Genomic DNA, 16,172 nt, shown 5'->3' on the forward strand with positions numbered 1-16,172 from the left:
TTCAGCACTGTTGCTACTCTCGCTATGAGGGGCTCTCCTGCAAAGATGACTGCCAGAGCACAGCGCAGAATGCTCAATGAGGTTAAGAAGAATCCTAGAGTGTCAGCTAAAGACTTACAGAAATCTCTGGAACACATAAAACACTAAACAAGAATGGTGTTCATGGGAGAACATTACGGAAGAAGCCACTGCTGTCCAAAAAAAAACAATTTCTGCATGATTGAAGTTCGCAATAGCACCTGGATGTTCAGCAGTGCTACTGGCAAAAAAAATGAAACTAAAGTTCAGTTGTTTGGAAGGAACACACAACACTGTGAGGAGGAAAAAAAGGCACAGCACTCTAACATCAAAACCTCATCCCAACTGTACAATATGGTGGAGGGTGCATCATGGCTTGGGGCTGCTTTGCTGTCTCAGGGCCTGGAAAAGTTTGCTATCATCGACGGAAAAATAAAATCCCAAGTTTATCAAGACATTTTGCAGGAGAATGTAAGGATATCTGTCCGCTAATTGAAGCTCAACATAAGTTGGGTGATACAACAGGACAACAACCCACAACACAAGTAAATCAACAAAAGAATGGCTTCAAAATAAGAAAATATGCCTTCTGGAGTGGCCCAGTCAGAGTCTTGACCTCAACTCAATTGAGATGCTGTGGCATGACCTCAAGAGGGGTTCACACCAGACATCCCAAGAATATAGCTGAAGTGAAACAGTTTTGTAAAGAGGAATGGTCCAAAATTCCTCCTGACCGTTGTGCAGGTCTGATCCGCAACTACAGAAGGTTATACAGAGGTTATTGCTGCCAAAGGAGGGTCAACCAGTTAATAAATCCAAGGGATCACGTACTTTTCCCACCCTGCACTGTGAATGTTTACACAGTGTTCAATAGAGACATGAAAACGTATAATTGTTTGTCTGTTATTGGTTTAAGCAGACTGTGTTTGTCTGTTGTTGTGGGGCCCCACATGGGTGCATTCTCAGCCCTCTCCTGTACTCCCTGTTCACCCATGACTGTGTGGCCATGCACGCTTCCAACTCAATCATAAGGTTTGCAAATGACACTACAATGGTAGGCTTGATTACCAACAACGCCGAGACGGCCTACACGGAGGAAGTGAGGGACCTCGGAGTGTGGTGTCAGGAAAATAACCTCACACTCAACGTCAACAAAACAAAGGAGATGATCGTGGACTTCAGGAAACAGCAGAAGGAACACCCCCCTATCCATATCGTGGGACAGTAGTGGAGAAGGTGGAACGTTTTAAGTTCCTCAAGGTACACATAATGGACAAACTGAAATGGTCCACCCACACAGACAGCGTGGTGAAGAAGGCGCAACAGCGCAAATAAATTCATTAAAAATCCTACAATGTGATTTTCTGTATTCTTTTTCTCATTTGGTCTGTCATAGTTGAAGTGTACCTATGATGAAAATTACAGGCCTCTCTCATATTTTTAAGTGGGAGAACTTGCACAATTGGTGGCTGACTAAATACTTTTTTGCCCCACTGTATATACTGTACTCTATACCATCTACTGCATCTTGCCTATGCCGCACGGCCATTGCTCATCCATATATTTATGTACATATTCTTATTCATCCTTTTACACTTGTGTGAATAAGGTAGTTGTTGTGAAATTGTTAGATTACTTGTTAGATATTACTGCCTTATCGGAACTAGAAGCACAAGCATTTCGCTACACTCGCATTAACATTTGATAACCATGTGAATGTGACCAATACTATTTGATTTGATTTGACTTGCCACTGTATAACTTATAACTTGATTTGACTTAATTTTACCTGTGGCCATTGACCTTGTGCCTTCTTCGATGGGCACTTCTAATGTAATTATATGGTAGCACTGAAGGGGCATTAATTTTTAAGCTCTACCCTTAGATTTTGCTGAGCCAATCACGGCGCAACTAGAGAACATTACCAACCCCTACTCTCCATATTTTCTGCTGGCTGCCCCATCACCACAGAACTCGGAAAAAGCATTACAAGCATTTTGCTAAACATGTGTATGTGACCAATAAAATTTGATTTGATTTGAAAGCACTGAGCTAGGCTAAAACACCAGCATTTTGAGGTGGCTTACTCAAGGAATAAAAAAAGGGACCAAGTTTGTATGCGGCTTTATTAACTCAATGATGTTTTATTTTATTTAAAAAAAAATTGCAAACTGATATGTGACACGTATAAATGACAAAATAGCATGCTAAAAATGTGGGGCTCAAAACCTGCCTTGAATGATGGGTCGCCATTGCCTGGAGGCTATCTCAGAGTTCTTCTATACGCTCATTTCTTTAGCCTCCAATTGATCACAGTGTATCCATCCATACGTTCAGAACGAATTCGCCCAATTAGTTACTGCTGCGCATGCGCCGTATTCTGTTTCGTCTCCTTGACCAATACGCTTCCCTATATGATAACATGTGATAGTAATCCACGTCTGCGAAATGATGTTTGCGCAGTCTGTCAAATTGGTGTGATGTGCTTGAATATTGTTTCCTCTTGGAATGGATTTAGAAGAGGCATTTCAACTAGTCGGAGAATTCGGATCATATCAGAAGCAGATGGTGTTGGTTCTTGTGTTGCTTCAGGTTTGTTTTATTAACTTTCCTTTTTTTTTCGCGGAAAACGTATGCCACCCACAGCTAGTTAGCTAGCTGTATTAGCTAGCAATCTAATACATTTACTATATTTTCTGAATGCATTGAAGTATGTGGTCAAACTTAGTGTGGGGCAAGCCAGCTAGTAGTCTGTCGCTGTTATTGTTATCGAGCCATAGCTAAGCTACTTAGCTAACGTTAGTTGGCTAGATAATGAAATCACAGAAGCTTTGAAGTAGCTTGCTGAATCCTAGCAAGCTATCTCTCCCGTCATTTGCATACCCATTAAAGCCACAGTCTGCAATATTTCCCTCTGTTCAATGGCCATTTTAATTAATTTTACTCAGTTCTTGAAGAATATAACTTATAAATGAAATATGACAAATGGTTTATCCTATAACCCAATATCTAAGAGCAAATTTATGCTTGATCCGAAAATGTGTTTCGGAGGCGCTGTATGGGTGGTGTGACGCAATTGTCAAGTCTCTGGAGGCACGCAGAGGACAAATTGAGCACCATACCGCATCGCCTTGCGCCTCTCAAATTTGGTAAAAATGAGGTCTCATATAGCTCTGCATTGACATGATTGGTGGACGGTAGGTGAGGGCGGGAGGACTTGTGTAAACACAAATTCACTTACCTTGACAACTTCCTTGACAACCTACTTCACAACCGTTAATTTAGCGGTTAAGACCGTTGGGCCATTAACCGAAAGGTTGCTGGTTCGAATCTCTGAGCCGGCTAGGTGGAAAATGTTTCTGCCCTTGAGCAAGGCACTTAACCCTAATTACTCCTGTAAGTCGCTTTGGATAAGAGCATTTGCTAAATGACTGCTGGAACAGGATCTGACACCTGTGGCTGTGTCATTCCGGAACCTATTTGGCTGAATACTTTACCTCAAGATAATTAACTTTTTGCAATGTAAAAATTTGAATTAACGCCATCACTAATATGCCATCACCAGCGAGTGAGCTGCATATCATTGGGTGAAACTGGAAAGCATTTAAAAAATATATAATTTCCTCATTGTCTCCATAAATCTAGGCTATTGATGTGGATTCAAGACAGGGTCGTTTTCACTGATCTCAGTTTCGGTGTCATTTCGATCATTTGTGCAGTATTATGGTGCTTTCAAAACAACTGGTAACTCAGGGGGAGTAAACGAGGTCCAATCATGGCATCAGTGATCCATCTTCAGGTAGTTCCCCACTTGGAATTCTGAGTTAGATGAATGTCCCAAACATTTTCACAGTCAGAGCTTTTTTTTCCCTATTTCCCAGTTGGAGATTTTCCAGCTCCGCGTTCCCAGTTTTGAACGCAGCATTAAAAAAAGATTAATGTAAAATTACGAAGAATTGCATGAAATGTGTCTATAAAAGGCCCCAACAATTCCGGCACCTTCGGCCCCAAAAATAATGTCCCCATGTGTGTAACATCTGTAAGTGGCTCTACTCTTCTGCCCTATGTCACTCGGCAAATGTGTTGATATACATTCAATGCTTTATTATAAAGGTGGGTTCTTTTTTTTAATGCGTTCCGGTACCTTCCGAGCTCCCCAGCTCTACCATGCCAATCTCTGGAATTTCAGAGGATTTGAGCAGGTCAGGCTGTTCCAATGCAGAATGTGTGAAAGGAGCTAGCTAATTAAATACCAGTGATGGATAGATCACTTGGGTAGCTTGGCCTTTATTACTTGCTTGGCACTCAGCTTGGTTTTGTTTTCCAGGTGTATATGGCATGCCAGTCCATGCTCATTGTGCTCATTGGCGCTATACCAGAATACCACATTGAACAAGGTGACCACTCCAACCATGAGGAGCTCATCAAACACGTTACATTTACAGAGGATGTCAACTCCATTGTGACGGAGGTGAGCGGTCACCGTTCATGATTCAATAGGAGCAAAAATGTGCCGTGCTTGAGAATGTAGCGTCATTCACACCTGTGTATGGTATTTAACACACTTAAAAATAATCTACACAATGATAATTTATGAATGCCATCTTCCTGTCTCTTTCCTTCCTTTTCTCTTAGTGGTTCCTTCTAAAGCAACAGTCTTACAAGGTCAGCTTGGCAGGCTCTTTGTTCTTTGCTGGGGTCTTGATAGGAAATGTGTTTTTTGGACCCCTCTCTGACAAGATTGGAAGGAAACCAGTCTTCCTAACAGGTGACAAATGAGGTTCATAACTTTTCATATTTTGATCTTAATGACTGGCTGATATGATATAGCAGTCATTAGGAAATGTTAGGAAATGTTGTTCTGAACTGCTTCCTTGCAGGCTGCTTTTCAGCCCAGCTAATAGTGTCACTGGTAAACATCTGAGAGCTATGGTTAGGCCTCATCATTCATAATTAAAAAAAACAACCTTTTGCTTGTGGACTGCTACATCATTGATAACATGTTCTTTAAGCAACCTTCTCTTTGACAAACCAACTTTTTTGCTCTGTTTCTCTCTCAGCTCTGTTCTTTGAGGTGGTGTTTGGCTATGCCACAGCCTTTGCTCCCAGCTATGAGGTGTTTGCGTTGTCGCGCCTGCTGGTGGGTCTGATGAATGGGGGTATGTCCCTCGTCTGTTTTGTGCTCACCCAGGAGTATGTGGGCAAGGCCTATTGGGCCATGACAGGTACAAATAATCATCATGACAATGACAAATGTTTACCAGCTACAGTAACTAAGGAAGGGGGGACTAGGATTGGACGAAGGGTCAATTGTAGTCAGTCCGTCCACATAAGAAAGTGGTCTGACACTATTGGAAAGTGTTTTTTCCAAATTATTTAAAAGTTGTCTGGTGTTTTGTTTTTCAGGGACCTTGACTAATATGACCTTTGCTGTGGGTATTGCCCTGTTTGGTGCCCTTGGCTACTATATCAGACCATGGCGTACCCTGGCAACAGCAGCTAATTCTCCTGGCGTCCTGTTTTTTCTACTTTGTGTGTAAGTCACTTTTTTTAGGATGATTATTCCAAGAAAGCAATTGCATTAGAACCTTTACTGACACCCTTCCCAATACATTTTACTGCATGTGTGAGACTGTAGTTTTCTGATGAAACAAATAGCAAGTTGACCTTTTCGTCTCCTGTTTTTCTTTCTTGTTCTTGTTTTTCTGGCTGAGGCAGGACTCTCCCGGAGTCTCCACGCTGGCTGTATTCCCGTGGTTACACGGAGAAGGCGGAGGAGGTTTTGCAGTATATAGCTGTGCGGAATGGGAACAGCAACGCTGCAGCCAAAGTAAAGCTCCGTATGTGTCCTGGCTCTGTCAAGACTGGTAACCAGGGCAACAATGGCCCTGGCTTCCTCGACCTGTTCACCCACACAGTGCTCCGCTGGAGAACCGTGGTGCTCATGTATGTCTGGTGAGTTAGCACATCATGAGCTGAACCACTGGGAAACCAGAGGGACTCACTTTTTGCAATGTCATTAATAGTGCACAGACGGTATCAACAGCTCACAACGATGCGTACGTTCAGTATACATTGTTTTAAAGTCCTTTCACACTGAAGACTTTAAACATAACCAAACTTAGATTGACACTGTCTGTGGATGTTCTTTAGGTATTCCTGCAGCCTGGTGTACTATGGGCTGACCATGAATGCCAGTGAGGACAGTGGGAACCGCTACTTCAGTGTTGCCATGTATGGACTAGTGGAGCTCCCAGCCTACCCTCTCTGTATCTATTTCATAAACAAGCAGTGGTAAGATTCTCACCACCTGTGATGATATTCTATGAATTGAAGTGTCAGTGGTGCACTGAATAAATGTCTTGATTTATGGTTAATAATTCAGAAGTTGAATCGTAATAGTTTCACAAGACCATATATTCTCCTCAGCTGTGCTAAACAGTTGGAATCTGTGCCTGTTTTTTAGGGCTGGGAGAAGGAAAACCATGGCCAGCTTTCTGGCTTTAGCTGGCTTGTCGTGTCTATGCACCATGTTGGTTCCAGTAACTGCTGGTAAGGGCATTCCATCTACAGTATATTAGATAGCTTTGATTCATTATTTTGCTTATTAATCTATTTGTTTATTATTTAGGGGCATTGTTCAATGCTACTTCTTTAGCTTTGTTAGGAAAGCTGTTGGTCAGTGCGGCTTTCAACATAGTGTATGTCTACACTACTGAACTGTACCCCACTGCTGTAAGGTGAGTGCAGTGCAAACAGATCCCACTAAATTACTTCTATGAAGTACAGTAGAGGGTGCCATTCTCCCATTTTTGCTTGTGTAATATGAGTGTCAATTCTCACAATGCAATATGGTTTTGAATGTTGGAGAGGTGTTTAAGTAATGTTAAGTGCTTTGTCTTGATGTCAGGAATGCTGGTCTTGGGGTCTGCTCAATGTCTTGCAGAGTCGGGGGGATCCTGGCCCCTTTTGTGCCCTCTATGGTACGTCAGCAGAATATCATTAATATGACAAGGGACAAAAATCATCAGTCTTTTTTTGTTTTCACAATTGTATTCAAGTACGAGGACCACTTTGGGCTTTCTAAGTGTTCAAATTGTGGTAAACCGAAGTTTTGTTTTGCCTTCTGTCATAATGTATGGTATTCATTTGAACCCCTCAAGCTTAAGCTGTGTTTTGTTTGCTATGTGTTTCAGAGAGAGTTACACACCTCTATGCCCTTCCTGGTGTTCTGTCTCAGTGGGATCTCTGCTGGCTGCCTGGGTCTCCTTCTCCCTGAGACACTTAACAAACCTGTGACAGAGACACTGGATGAGCTCAGCAGCCCTGCTTACCACCGCATTGTAGAGACCAAGGTAGGATCATAACTCTGTTCATTATATTGGGCAAGTTACCCCCTAGCTTCGGACGTCGAGCTACTCACGTACAGTACCAGTCAAAAGTTTGGACACCTACTCATTCAAGGGTTTTTCTTCATTTGACTATTTTCTACATTGTAGACTAATAGTGAAGACACCAAAACTATGGCAGAATGCATGGAATCATGTAGTAACTAAAAAAAATGGTTAAACATATTGAAATATATTTGAGATTCTTCCAGGGAGCCACCCTTTGCTTTGACAGCTTTGCACACTCTTGGCATTCTCTCAATCAGCTTCACCCTGAATGCTTTTCCAACAGTCTTGAAGGAGTTCCCACACATGCTGAGAGCTTGTTGGCTGCTTTTTCTCCACTCTGGTAGGAACTATCCATGCAGAGATCATCCCGTTCACCTACTCTGCGTCTCACAGATACAGCGGTTGGAACCAAAAATCTCAAATTTGGACTCATCAGACCAAAGAAAAGATTTCTACCGGTCTAATGTCCATTGCTCATGTTTCTTGGCCCAAGCAAGTCGTCTTCTTATTGGTGTCCTTTTAGTGGTGGGTTCTTAGTGGTGCGCAGTCTCCTCTGAACATTTGATGTTGTGTCTGTTACCTGAACTCTGTGAAGCATTTATTTCGGCAGCAATTTCTGAGGCTGGTAACTAATTAACTTATCGTCTGCAATAGAGGTAACTCTGGGTTTTCCTTTCCTGTGGCGGTCCTTATGAGAGCCAGTTTCATCATAGCTCTTGAAGGTTTTTACGACTGCACTCGAAGAAACTTTAAAAAGTTCTTGACATTTGGGTGGCTACTTTGAAGAATCTCAAATATAAAATGTATTTTGATTTAATACTTTTTTTTTGGTAACTACATGATTCCATATGTTTCATAGTTTCGATGTCTTCACTATTATTCTACAATGTAGAAAATGGTCAAAATAAAAACCCTTGAATGAGTAGGCGTGTCCAAAATCTTACTTGTACTGTGTTTCAAAAGCCTGGCGAAGTTCTCAGGAAGAAAATATAAAGGGGTGGAGTATAACTAGTGATTGGTTTGAATGTTGCAACCCATCACATGTTTTGCATCGGTGGTGCTCCAAACGGAGTCAGCCTATGTCTGACACTGTAGGGAAATAGAAAAACATTGAAATAAACGAAAAACAAGGAAATGCCTCCTGGGGGCAAATTCAAGCTCTGAAGGCCAGCGCTCCCATTCAAATGAAAATCCAGTATTGATGTTCTCCAGACTTTCAATAGTTGAGACTGGATTGAGAAGGATGGTCAGGTGAGACTAGTTACGCCCCCTATCCAAATGCAAGTTTACAATGATCTTAAATGTAATACCTGCTTAACAGTCTGTATCTTGGGTGGCTGGTTTGTGTTCCGTTATACAGACACACTTGTTTGAAGAGGACCAATCGAAAACCAACCACAATCAGTGACTCACTCTTTGAACAAGAGAACAGTCAGAGGCAATCCGACAGGAGAGACTCTCGAAGCCTGTCCACACACAAGTGCTTTCTCACAAGTGACCCGATGTGCTCTGTTTCCATGGTGAAGCAAGGACGGGTCATGCCGTGATGGATGGTGGTCCATTTTTACAGGGAACGGCACACATGTTTACAATGTTTTCGTGTTATTTTGTTTCTCTCTTTGTATGTGTGATACTTTTTGTACTTTACAGTGAAAATCGCAGTTTAGCCGCAGTGAATTGATCAAGTAATCATGTGGTATCAAATGGAAGAGAACTACAATTACTGCCAAAGTTTTCAGTTTCTACTTTTCCAAGTAGCCATCGGGGGCTTAATTTATAATTGTTGCGTACATTTAACACTAAATAGCCGCGTGCGCCATTTCTGTAAAATCTCAATATTTTTGTGCGTGCAGTTAACTTGGCACACACCATTCATATGCAGGTTTCCCATTGTAAATCAGACCTGTCATAACTGTGACCGAGCATTTACTCCACCTGAAAAATGCCCATCATTCACCTTTTGTGATGACAATAACGCCCTTATTTTATGTATAGTTTGGAAGTATTGGAATTAGACCAAGACGGTATCTAAAGGAAATAGCAATGGTGACCTTGATCACATGCCTTTGGAGGGATTGGCTAAATGTTTTATTTTCTATTGCTATTTCCTTTAGATACTGTCTTGGCCTAATTCCAATACTTTCAAACTATACCGAAAATAAGGGTGTTAAAAGGTTCATGATGGGTGTTTTTGAGGTGGAGTAAATCTGGGTATTTGAAATTTTCTGAACGACAAACAATTGCATGTTCTTGTGGACCTGTAAACAGACCGGTTAAATGCAACATTTTGCATGAACCTTTTCCCAAACCTAAATATGCTGCACTACCTGCGAATTCTGATACATTGTCTACTCTGTAAAATGTAAACAGTGACCTTAGTGGTAGCCTACACACTTCAATGCAAAATATCAACTCTCTGTTCACCTGTCAAATTCTACTGTATGTTATAAACCGCGCACCCTGTCGGATACATAGGCTATTTATAATTTTGCTCTAACTAATAATCCCAGTTAAATGAGATGCGTGTGGTAATTTGTTGTATAGCTACTACAAGAATATAAACTCATCATGGCCAGAAAAGGTGAGGAATTTATTCTGCGATGGTTGATATGTACTATGTTTGTAAATGAAATATCTACATTTCACATTACAGTGCTCGGACATGGCCTGTGAACCATCTGTTCTACTGTTAAACTGCGCTTCAGATCGCATAGAGCAAAATAGGCTGCTTGAAATAGCTTATCTATTTACTACTGGGAAGTGGGTACAATTTTAAATTAGTGATAAACTACCATTCGTCCCATCTTAACTTGTCTGCCTGTAGGCTATTTCGAAACCATCAAAGGTGAAATGATTGTGGAAATTAAATAAATAATAGCAAATATATATGCCTTATTTCAAATTATTTTAGAATGTGATGATGCATTGATTTTTCTTTTATCACAAATGGAAAATGATAGCATCTTATTTAGCTAGGCATACCTGTTTTATGTTGTGAAAATATGATGACATCTATTCATAAGGCTACGACTAGGCTACGTTATTTGCTTTCTTGCAATGCAGGACTTCAACCACTAGAAACAGTGTATGCATGGTCTAAAGTTTGTGGGAGGATAGCACTTTCTCATGTAAAGTTCAGTTTTTATAAATACCAACTTTTGTGTGAGAACAGGCATGCATATTTTGTGTGTACGCAACATTTATAAATCAAGTCACTGAAGTTCAAATGGCTTGTTTCAGTTTCCATATAAATATAATTTCTGTGTTCTGCTGGACAGATCATATGCTAGTTACAATGTGAATACAGATTATGTATAAATATCTATATTGGACATTGTTGACGATTTGTACAGTATTCAAGGTAATTGGTTTACATTGTGCTGATTCCGGAGTTATAAATAGTTAATGACGGAGGTAACACCAATTGTGAATGGTAGCTTGCATAATAATATGAGAATGACATGGAACAGGGGTGCATTGTAATGTTCATGGACATTTGAATCTTTTAAATCTTAATACTGTTTATTATAAGTAATTATAGTGGTCACTGCCTGAACTCAGGTCACGTTTGGCCTTTTACCCTAGTGAGGTGATTGTCACCATTGACGCAGACAGGAGAGGCCCCCGAACAACCATATCGGCCAGAAGCTCTCATCAAAGAATGACGTAACCGCATAATGTTTTTTTCCCCCATCACTTATAATTATGGCAGTTGGCCCGTACCACCGGTTCAGCAAACAGTTGGAGTGAGTTGAAGAGTTGAAACCGTAATCATTGTTTTGATTTATATTCCTCTGACACTGTATGCTTGCCAGCACAGAAATTCCCTGTTGGAAGTAAATAAACAATCTCCAACAAAAGTTTGTGGAAATGAGGTGTTGAATTGAAAAGAAAATGTATTGAATTAATGTATGTATAATTTATACAGTATGTGGGTTAGCTTAATATCAAGCTCAAAACAGCTTGGATGCACTTCAATTTTATAACTCTACGTCCTAATGCGAGCTGAAGTGCTTATGCTACTTAAAGTCATTATCGGTAGGTAGCCTAGTGGTTAGAGCGATCCAGTAACCGAAAGGTTGCTGGATCGAACCCCCAAGCTGACGAGGTAAACATCTGTCGTTCTTCCCCTGAACAAGGCAGTTAACTCACTGTTCCCCGGTAGGCTGTCATTGTTAGTAAGAATTTGGTCTTAACTGACTGGCCTAGTTTAAATAAAGTTTTGTGGTCTGCTTCCATCATTATTGTATGTTTGAGCTGTAGGCTTTCACCCACCATTGATTTGAGGTCCTGGAATTGCTATTCTTCACTCTGAACAGCAAGCGTGCCAGATGATGTTTCAGCATGCAGAAGATTTGTCACACAAGCTCTTGCTGCAGAATATTTTGTGGATGGGTGATTGAAGGTAATGCACCTGAGGTAGATAAGATGTGTTACATGGGGCTGGGTGAGGTTACTTACATTCTCTGTCTAATTAGAAGCCAATTGAAAGGCATGTCAGATGATTCAGTTGAATGGTTGTATAAACTAAATAACAAAAAGGAAAGTCTGAAGCCTCAAGGTGACCTCATTTGCTTATTAAAACTGGCACTTGAGACCAGGGAAACACAGAATATTGTTCACACACCCTCCAATATGCACTCAAATCAAAAGTTCAGGATCTGGCCAGCTAACCCCACCCCCCCAATTCCTCACTTAACACTCCCAAAAAAAAACATTTTCCAACGGCACTGATATCTTGATATTTATAGTTACCTCCAGTCAAGTTGATGAGGCATGAGGAGGGGAATGAGAGTGTGGTTATGTTTGAGTGGGTGTGTGAGCACTGAGGCTGTGAGTGTGTGGGGGAAGCCAGGAGAGTAATGTCCACACTGACCCACTGCTGAACTTTCGAGGAACAACTCTGTCACATCTCTAGAGGGGAGAGTGCGTGATTGGGGCAGTGTGTGAGAGTGTGTGCCAGGGAGCGTGTGTGTATTTGTACTTGGGGTAGCCTATTTGGGTGGATTGCTAGCAGTAAATGTGCTCTCAGTCCAGATTTATGTGTTTACTTAAGATTTTATCAGTGTTAAAAGTTTGATTAATGTTAATAGGGGCGGCAGGGTAGCCTAGTGGTTAAAGTGTTGGGCTAGGAACCGAAAGGTTGCGAGTTCAAATCCCCGAGCTGACAAGGTACAATTATGCCGTTCTGCCCCTGAACAAGGCAGTTAACCCACTGTTCCTAGGCCATCATTGAAAATAAGAATTTGTTCTTAACTGACTTGCCTAGTTAAATAAAGGTTTTTTAAAAAATAAAAGATTAATAGTCTTATTCAGACAATTATTCAAGTAAAACGCTACATAGTTCAGTTGACCATAAAGCAAAAAAAATAAGTAGCACGCAGATTTGTTTTTGCTTAATGGTCAACTGAACTATCTATCACCCAGTATAATCTAGTATGGTACTTTCTGCTGGTTCCTTGCTATCTGGTTCCTTGCTATCCACCCTGGGGTGGCAGGGTAGCCTAGTGGTTAGAGCGTTGGACTAGTAACCGGAAGGTTGTGAGTTCAAACCCCCGAGCTGACAAGGTACAAATCTGTCGTTCTGCCCCTGAACAGGCAGTTAACCCACTGTTCCCAGGCCGTCATTGAAAATAAGAATTTGTTCTTAACTGACTTGCCTGGTTAAATAAAGGTAAAATAAAAAAATAAAATAAAAATCTTTTGTCAGGTAACAGGTTAAAGGGCAAATACATAATTACAGTAGATTCCCGGGTACACGGGTATAACAGTTCTGACTGTTGTGACATCAGTGAGTAAGTGTCAGAAGTGGACATTTTAAGGATTTGTGGTGTCTAAACAAACAGTTCCCCTTCACAGTGATGGGCCATAAATCCAGCAGTCTGACAGGGAACAGTGCAGGGTCACTGCTCTCCACAGCCGTCGTTTCTCCCAACCTTTTTCAACCTCCAACCACCTAGGGGGACAGACGACAATTGGGGTTGAGCATTACCAGAGAGGACAAGTTTAAGTTATTTTGAATTTGTCAGAGTTCTACAAATAGATACAGACCTGCTATACTAGACCGCGTGGATGTGCGCGTGGTTGCGTATGTGTGCGTCCGGCTGTGTTCTTATCTTACAATGAACATAAATCTCTATCCCCAAATCCTTGAACATTTTCTTTGTCTATGTATGACATTGCAATCTGTGACTAACGTTTCTAACCCTACACCATGCTGCTCCCTGCTGCTGTATCACAGTGGGTGTGGGCAGTGAATGGGGATGTAGCGTAGGGCTGGACCAGGCTGGAGCAGTTAAAATACGGAGCCATAACTCAGCTGCTGCCACTCCACTGGGCTCTGCGTGAACTCCTGCACGCTGGGTGACCTGATGTTATCTGCTGCTTTCACACTCGCCGCTGCTTCTGGTTGTAATTACACTGTGTATAGAGCATCCTGCCGGTGAGTCTCTCAGAGACCGAGGCCTTTCCGCTCTTGAGAGAGGGGGAGGAAAGGAAGGAGGGACATGTGCAGGTGGGGGTTGGAAAGAAGGGAAGGGGGTTGGGGAACTTTCCACAGATGGAGAGAGCAATGATGAGAGTAAGCCAAGTCTGACCTGTGAGAAAATGCTCCTTTCATATTCTTAAATACCATACTTTCAGTTTTGTTATGTGTTGGGAATGTATTGCAGAGATTATTTTCTGTTATGCATCCCCTGCCTCTCATTTTGACCCTGAGAAACCTATTGGACTTGACTCTGTTTTTGTGATTAATCAACTTCACCAGTTTCAGCTCACACCACCCTGCTTGCAAACATATTGTGCCATCATGACATTTCAGATAACATTTCTCATTAAATGTATAATTAATCTATCAGATTCAGTAAAGATAAGAAACACCTGTATGACACTGACTGTCGATTCACACCTAAATGAGATCTGTACTGACAAGGCCAAAGCCAAGTGCAATACCTGCTGTAACATGACCTGTTCAACAGTGTTCATTCTCCTGATTTTTGGCAAGACCCTCAAAAGGGTCTGGAACACAGTACTACTCCTTTCTGACAAATGAAGATGGAAGGTAGCTCACCATTCACTGAGCTGCTGGTTTCCCTTTCTCTCTCAGCTTTACAGCATGCTAGATGTTTTCTGAGGGTGAAAAGGAGAGATTGGTGATAATGAAACGAGCACATGGCAATGATGGATGACTTGCTGCTCGGCCTTGGAACAAGTGAAATCAGATGATGAATGTGTGGCCAGAATCTGGAGGAGATGGGGGTTCCCTCTAATGGATTGTGGTGATGTGTATTAACCTGGATTTTAGTGCAATAAGAAACAGAAGAAGCTGGAAAACAGTGCAGTGGATGTACTAAACCACTGGAGTGAATGCTTTTAGTCTCCAGCTTTTCTTTGTCAATGTATGAATAAAAAAATACAATGCACGTAGTGACCTATAAATCATTTCAATATTTAATGCACGTTATATCTAACATATCAGCCCACAACAAACCATACAAAGCTTATGTGTGCATGGCTGTCCATGGTTTCCCCCTGTGCATTAACGCGTGTATGTGTGCCAGAGACTGTCTGTCTGTATTTACAGTATGGGAATGAAGCGTCGCTGCAGTGTCCCAGGCGTATCCCCGTGCCCGCTGTGTGACCTGGTCATCCTCCCTCCCTTTGCAGCTCTGCTGCTGCGTTGCTGCAGTTCAATTCCCACCATGGCAGCTGTCTGAGGGAAGCAGACTGTTTAAAATACCCCTCTTGCTGTTATATCAGGCTGCCTACGCCTGCCAGGAAAAGCAAATGAACCTTTTCACAGAGAGGAGTTTTTGGAAGCACTCTTCATGCACACAGGTTCACATACCGCAACGGCTAAATATAACTGTCCGTCATACTGTGTACCTGATGGATGAGGCAGGCTTCTTAAAGAGTCTACCTGCCAGTCAAGTACACCACCTTTTCTTAAAAGCTCTGAGTAGAGATCTCCCCAGAAAGCAATGCAGCTTTCAAGGCACTTGTTCCTAATAGAGGGATATTTATCCTAACAGCGAACATGCAGGGGCAGTTTCAGGTCATTGCACTTAGACCATCAGTGGTATCTGCTAAATGCTTTCAAAGGCAAGCAGTCTGGGTTTTTCTTTCAACATATACGAAAACAATTGGTAGACTAAGACTTCTGGTAAAAAGTTGATCAAAGCTTATGTAACCCCTGCCTGAACTAAGAATAGACAACTTCACTTATCTGGCCCCTCCTCTCTCTCTAGAGCTTATGTGAAAGGCAATTAACCATAAACGCTCTTAAAAACAATAACAATTTTAAGCAAGTGAAAAGGCCTATTAAAACGTTATAGGACGAGGTCAGCTATGATCAACATGTTATGTGAAAACCTGTAGGGTACACTGATCGAGTTAAACACTCTGTATTCTTTGATAAGCCGGTATAAACATTAGCAAATTAGCTGTAACAACAGCAAAGGGTTTGTTTTCATTCCAGAACCAGTTATGCCTGCCGCTGGTTTGCACTGCTAGGCTGCGTTTTGGGCCCGGAGGTGACACAAATCTCATCTTTAAACAAATACATATGGGTCATAACCCCTCTGTTTTGATTCCCTGGCCCATCCTAGACAGACACACACCACACAGACGCACATATGAACACAACCTAGGAAAGAATGTGTGTCCCTCACCATAGCATAGTCCTAGACCCTCTTCTCCTAAAGCACACACACGCCACACAACTGAATGGACTGATCAAACAGCCACGCTTGAGTTTCA

The 16,172-nt window shown here is 41.7% G+C and overlaps 1 protein-coding gene across 1 annotated transcript; it reads left to right on the top strand.

The window, feature by feature from the left end:
* The first annotated feature begins 2,406 nt into the window (after positions 1–2,406).
* On the top strand, positions 2,407–11,275 carry slc22a15 (solute carrier family 22 member 15). Its single transcript, XM_021580664.3, has 12 exons — positions 2,407–2,610; positions 4,346–4,489; positions 4,654–4,786; positions 5,079–5,243; positions 5,425–5,554; positions 5,737–5,973; positions 6,172–6,312; positions 6,485–6,570; positions 6,650–6,758; positions 6,929–7,001; positions 7,215–7,373; positions 8,776–11,275. Exons 1-12 carry the CDS (start codon positions 2,527–2,529, stop codon positions 8,821–8,823), a joined length of 1,509 nt encoding a protein of 502 aa, XP_021436339.2. The 5' UTR covers positions 2,407–2,526; the 3' UTR covers positions 8,824–11,275.
* The last annotated feature ends 4,897 nt before the right edge of the window (positions 11,276–16,172 follow it).

The sequence above is a fragment of the Oncorhynchus mykiss genome, chromosome 23 (assembly GCF_057628025.1).
Source record: "Oncorhynchus mykiss isolate SJ-2025 chromosome 23, ASM5762802v1, whole genome shotgun sequence".
NCBI lineage: Eukaryota > Metazoa > Chordata > Actinopteri > Salmoniformes > Salmonidae > Oncorhynchus > Oncorhynchus mykiss.

Coding starts and splice junctions, on each gene's coding strand:
- slc22a15 (XM_021580664.3), top strand. CDS start 2,527: ATGGATTTAGAAGAGGCATTTCAACTAGTCGGAGAATTCGGATCATAT. Junction 5,974..6,171: donor GTGGTGCTCATGTATGTCTG/GTGAGTTAGCAC, acceptor GATGTTCTTTAG/GTATTCCTGCAGCCTGGTGT. Junction 6,759..6,928: donor CTGTACCCCACTGCTGTAAG/GTGAGTGCAGTG, acceptor TCTTGATGTCAG/GAATGCTGGTCTTGGGGTCT.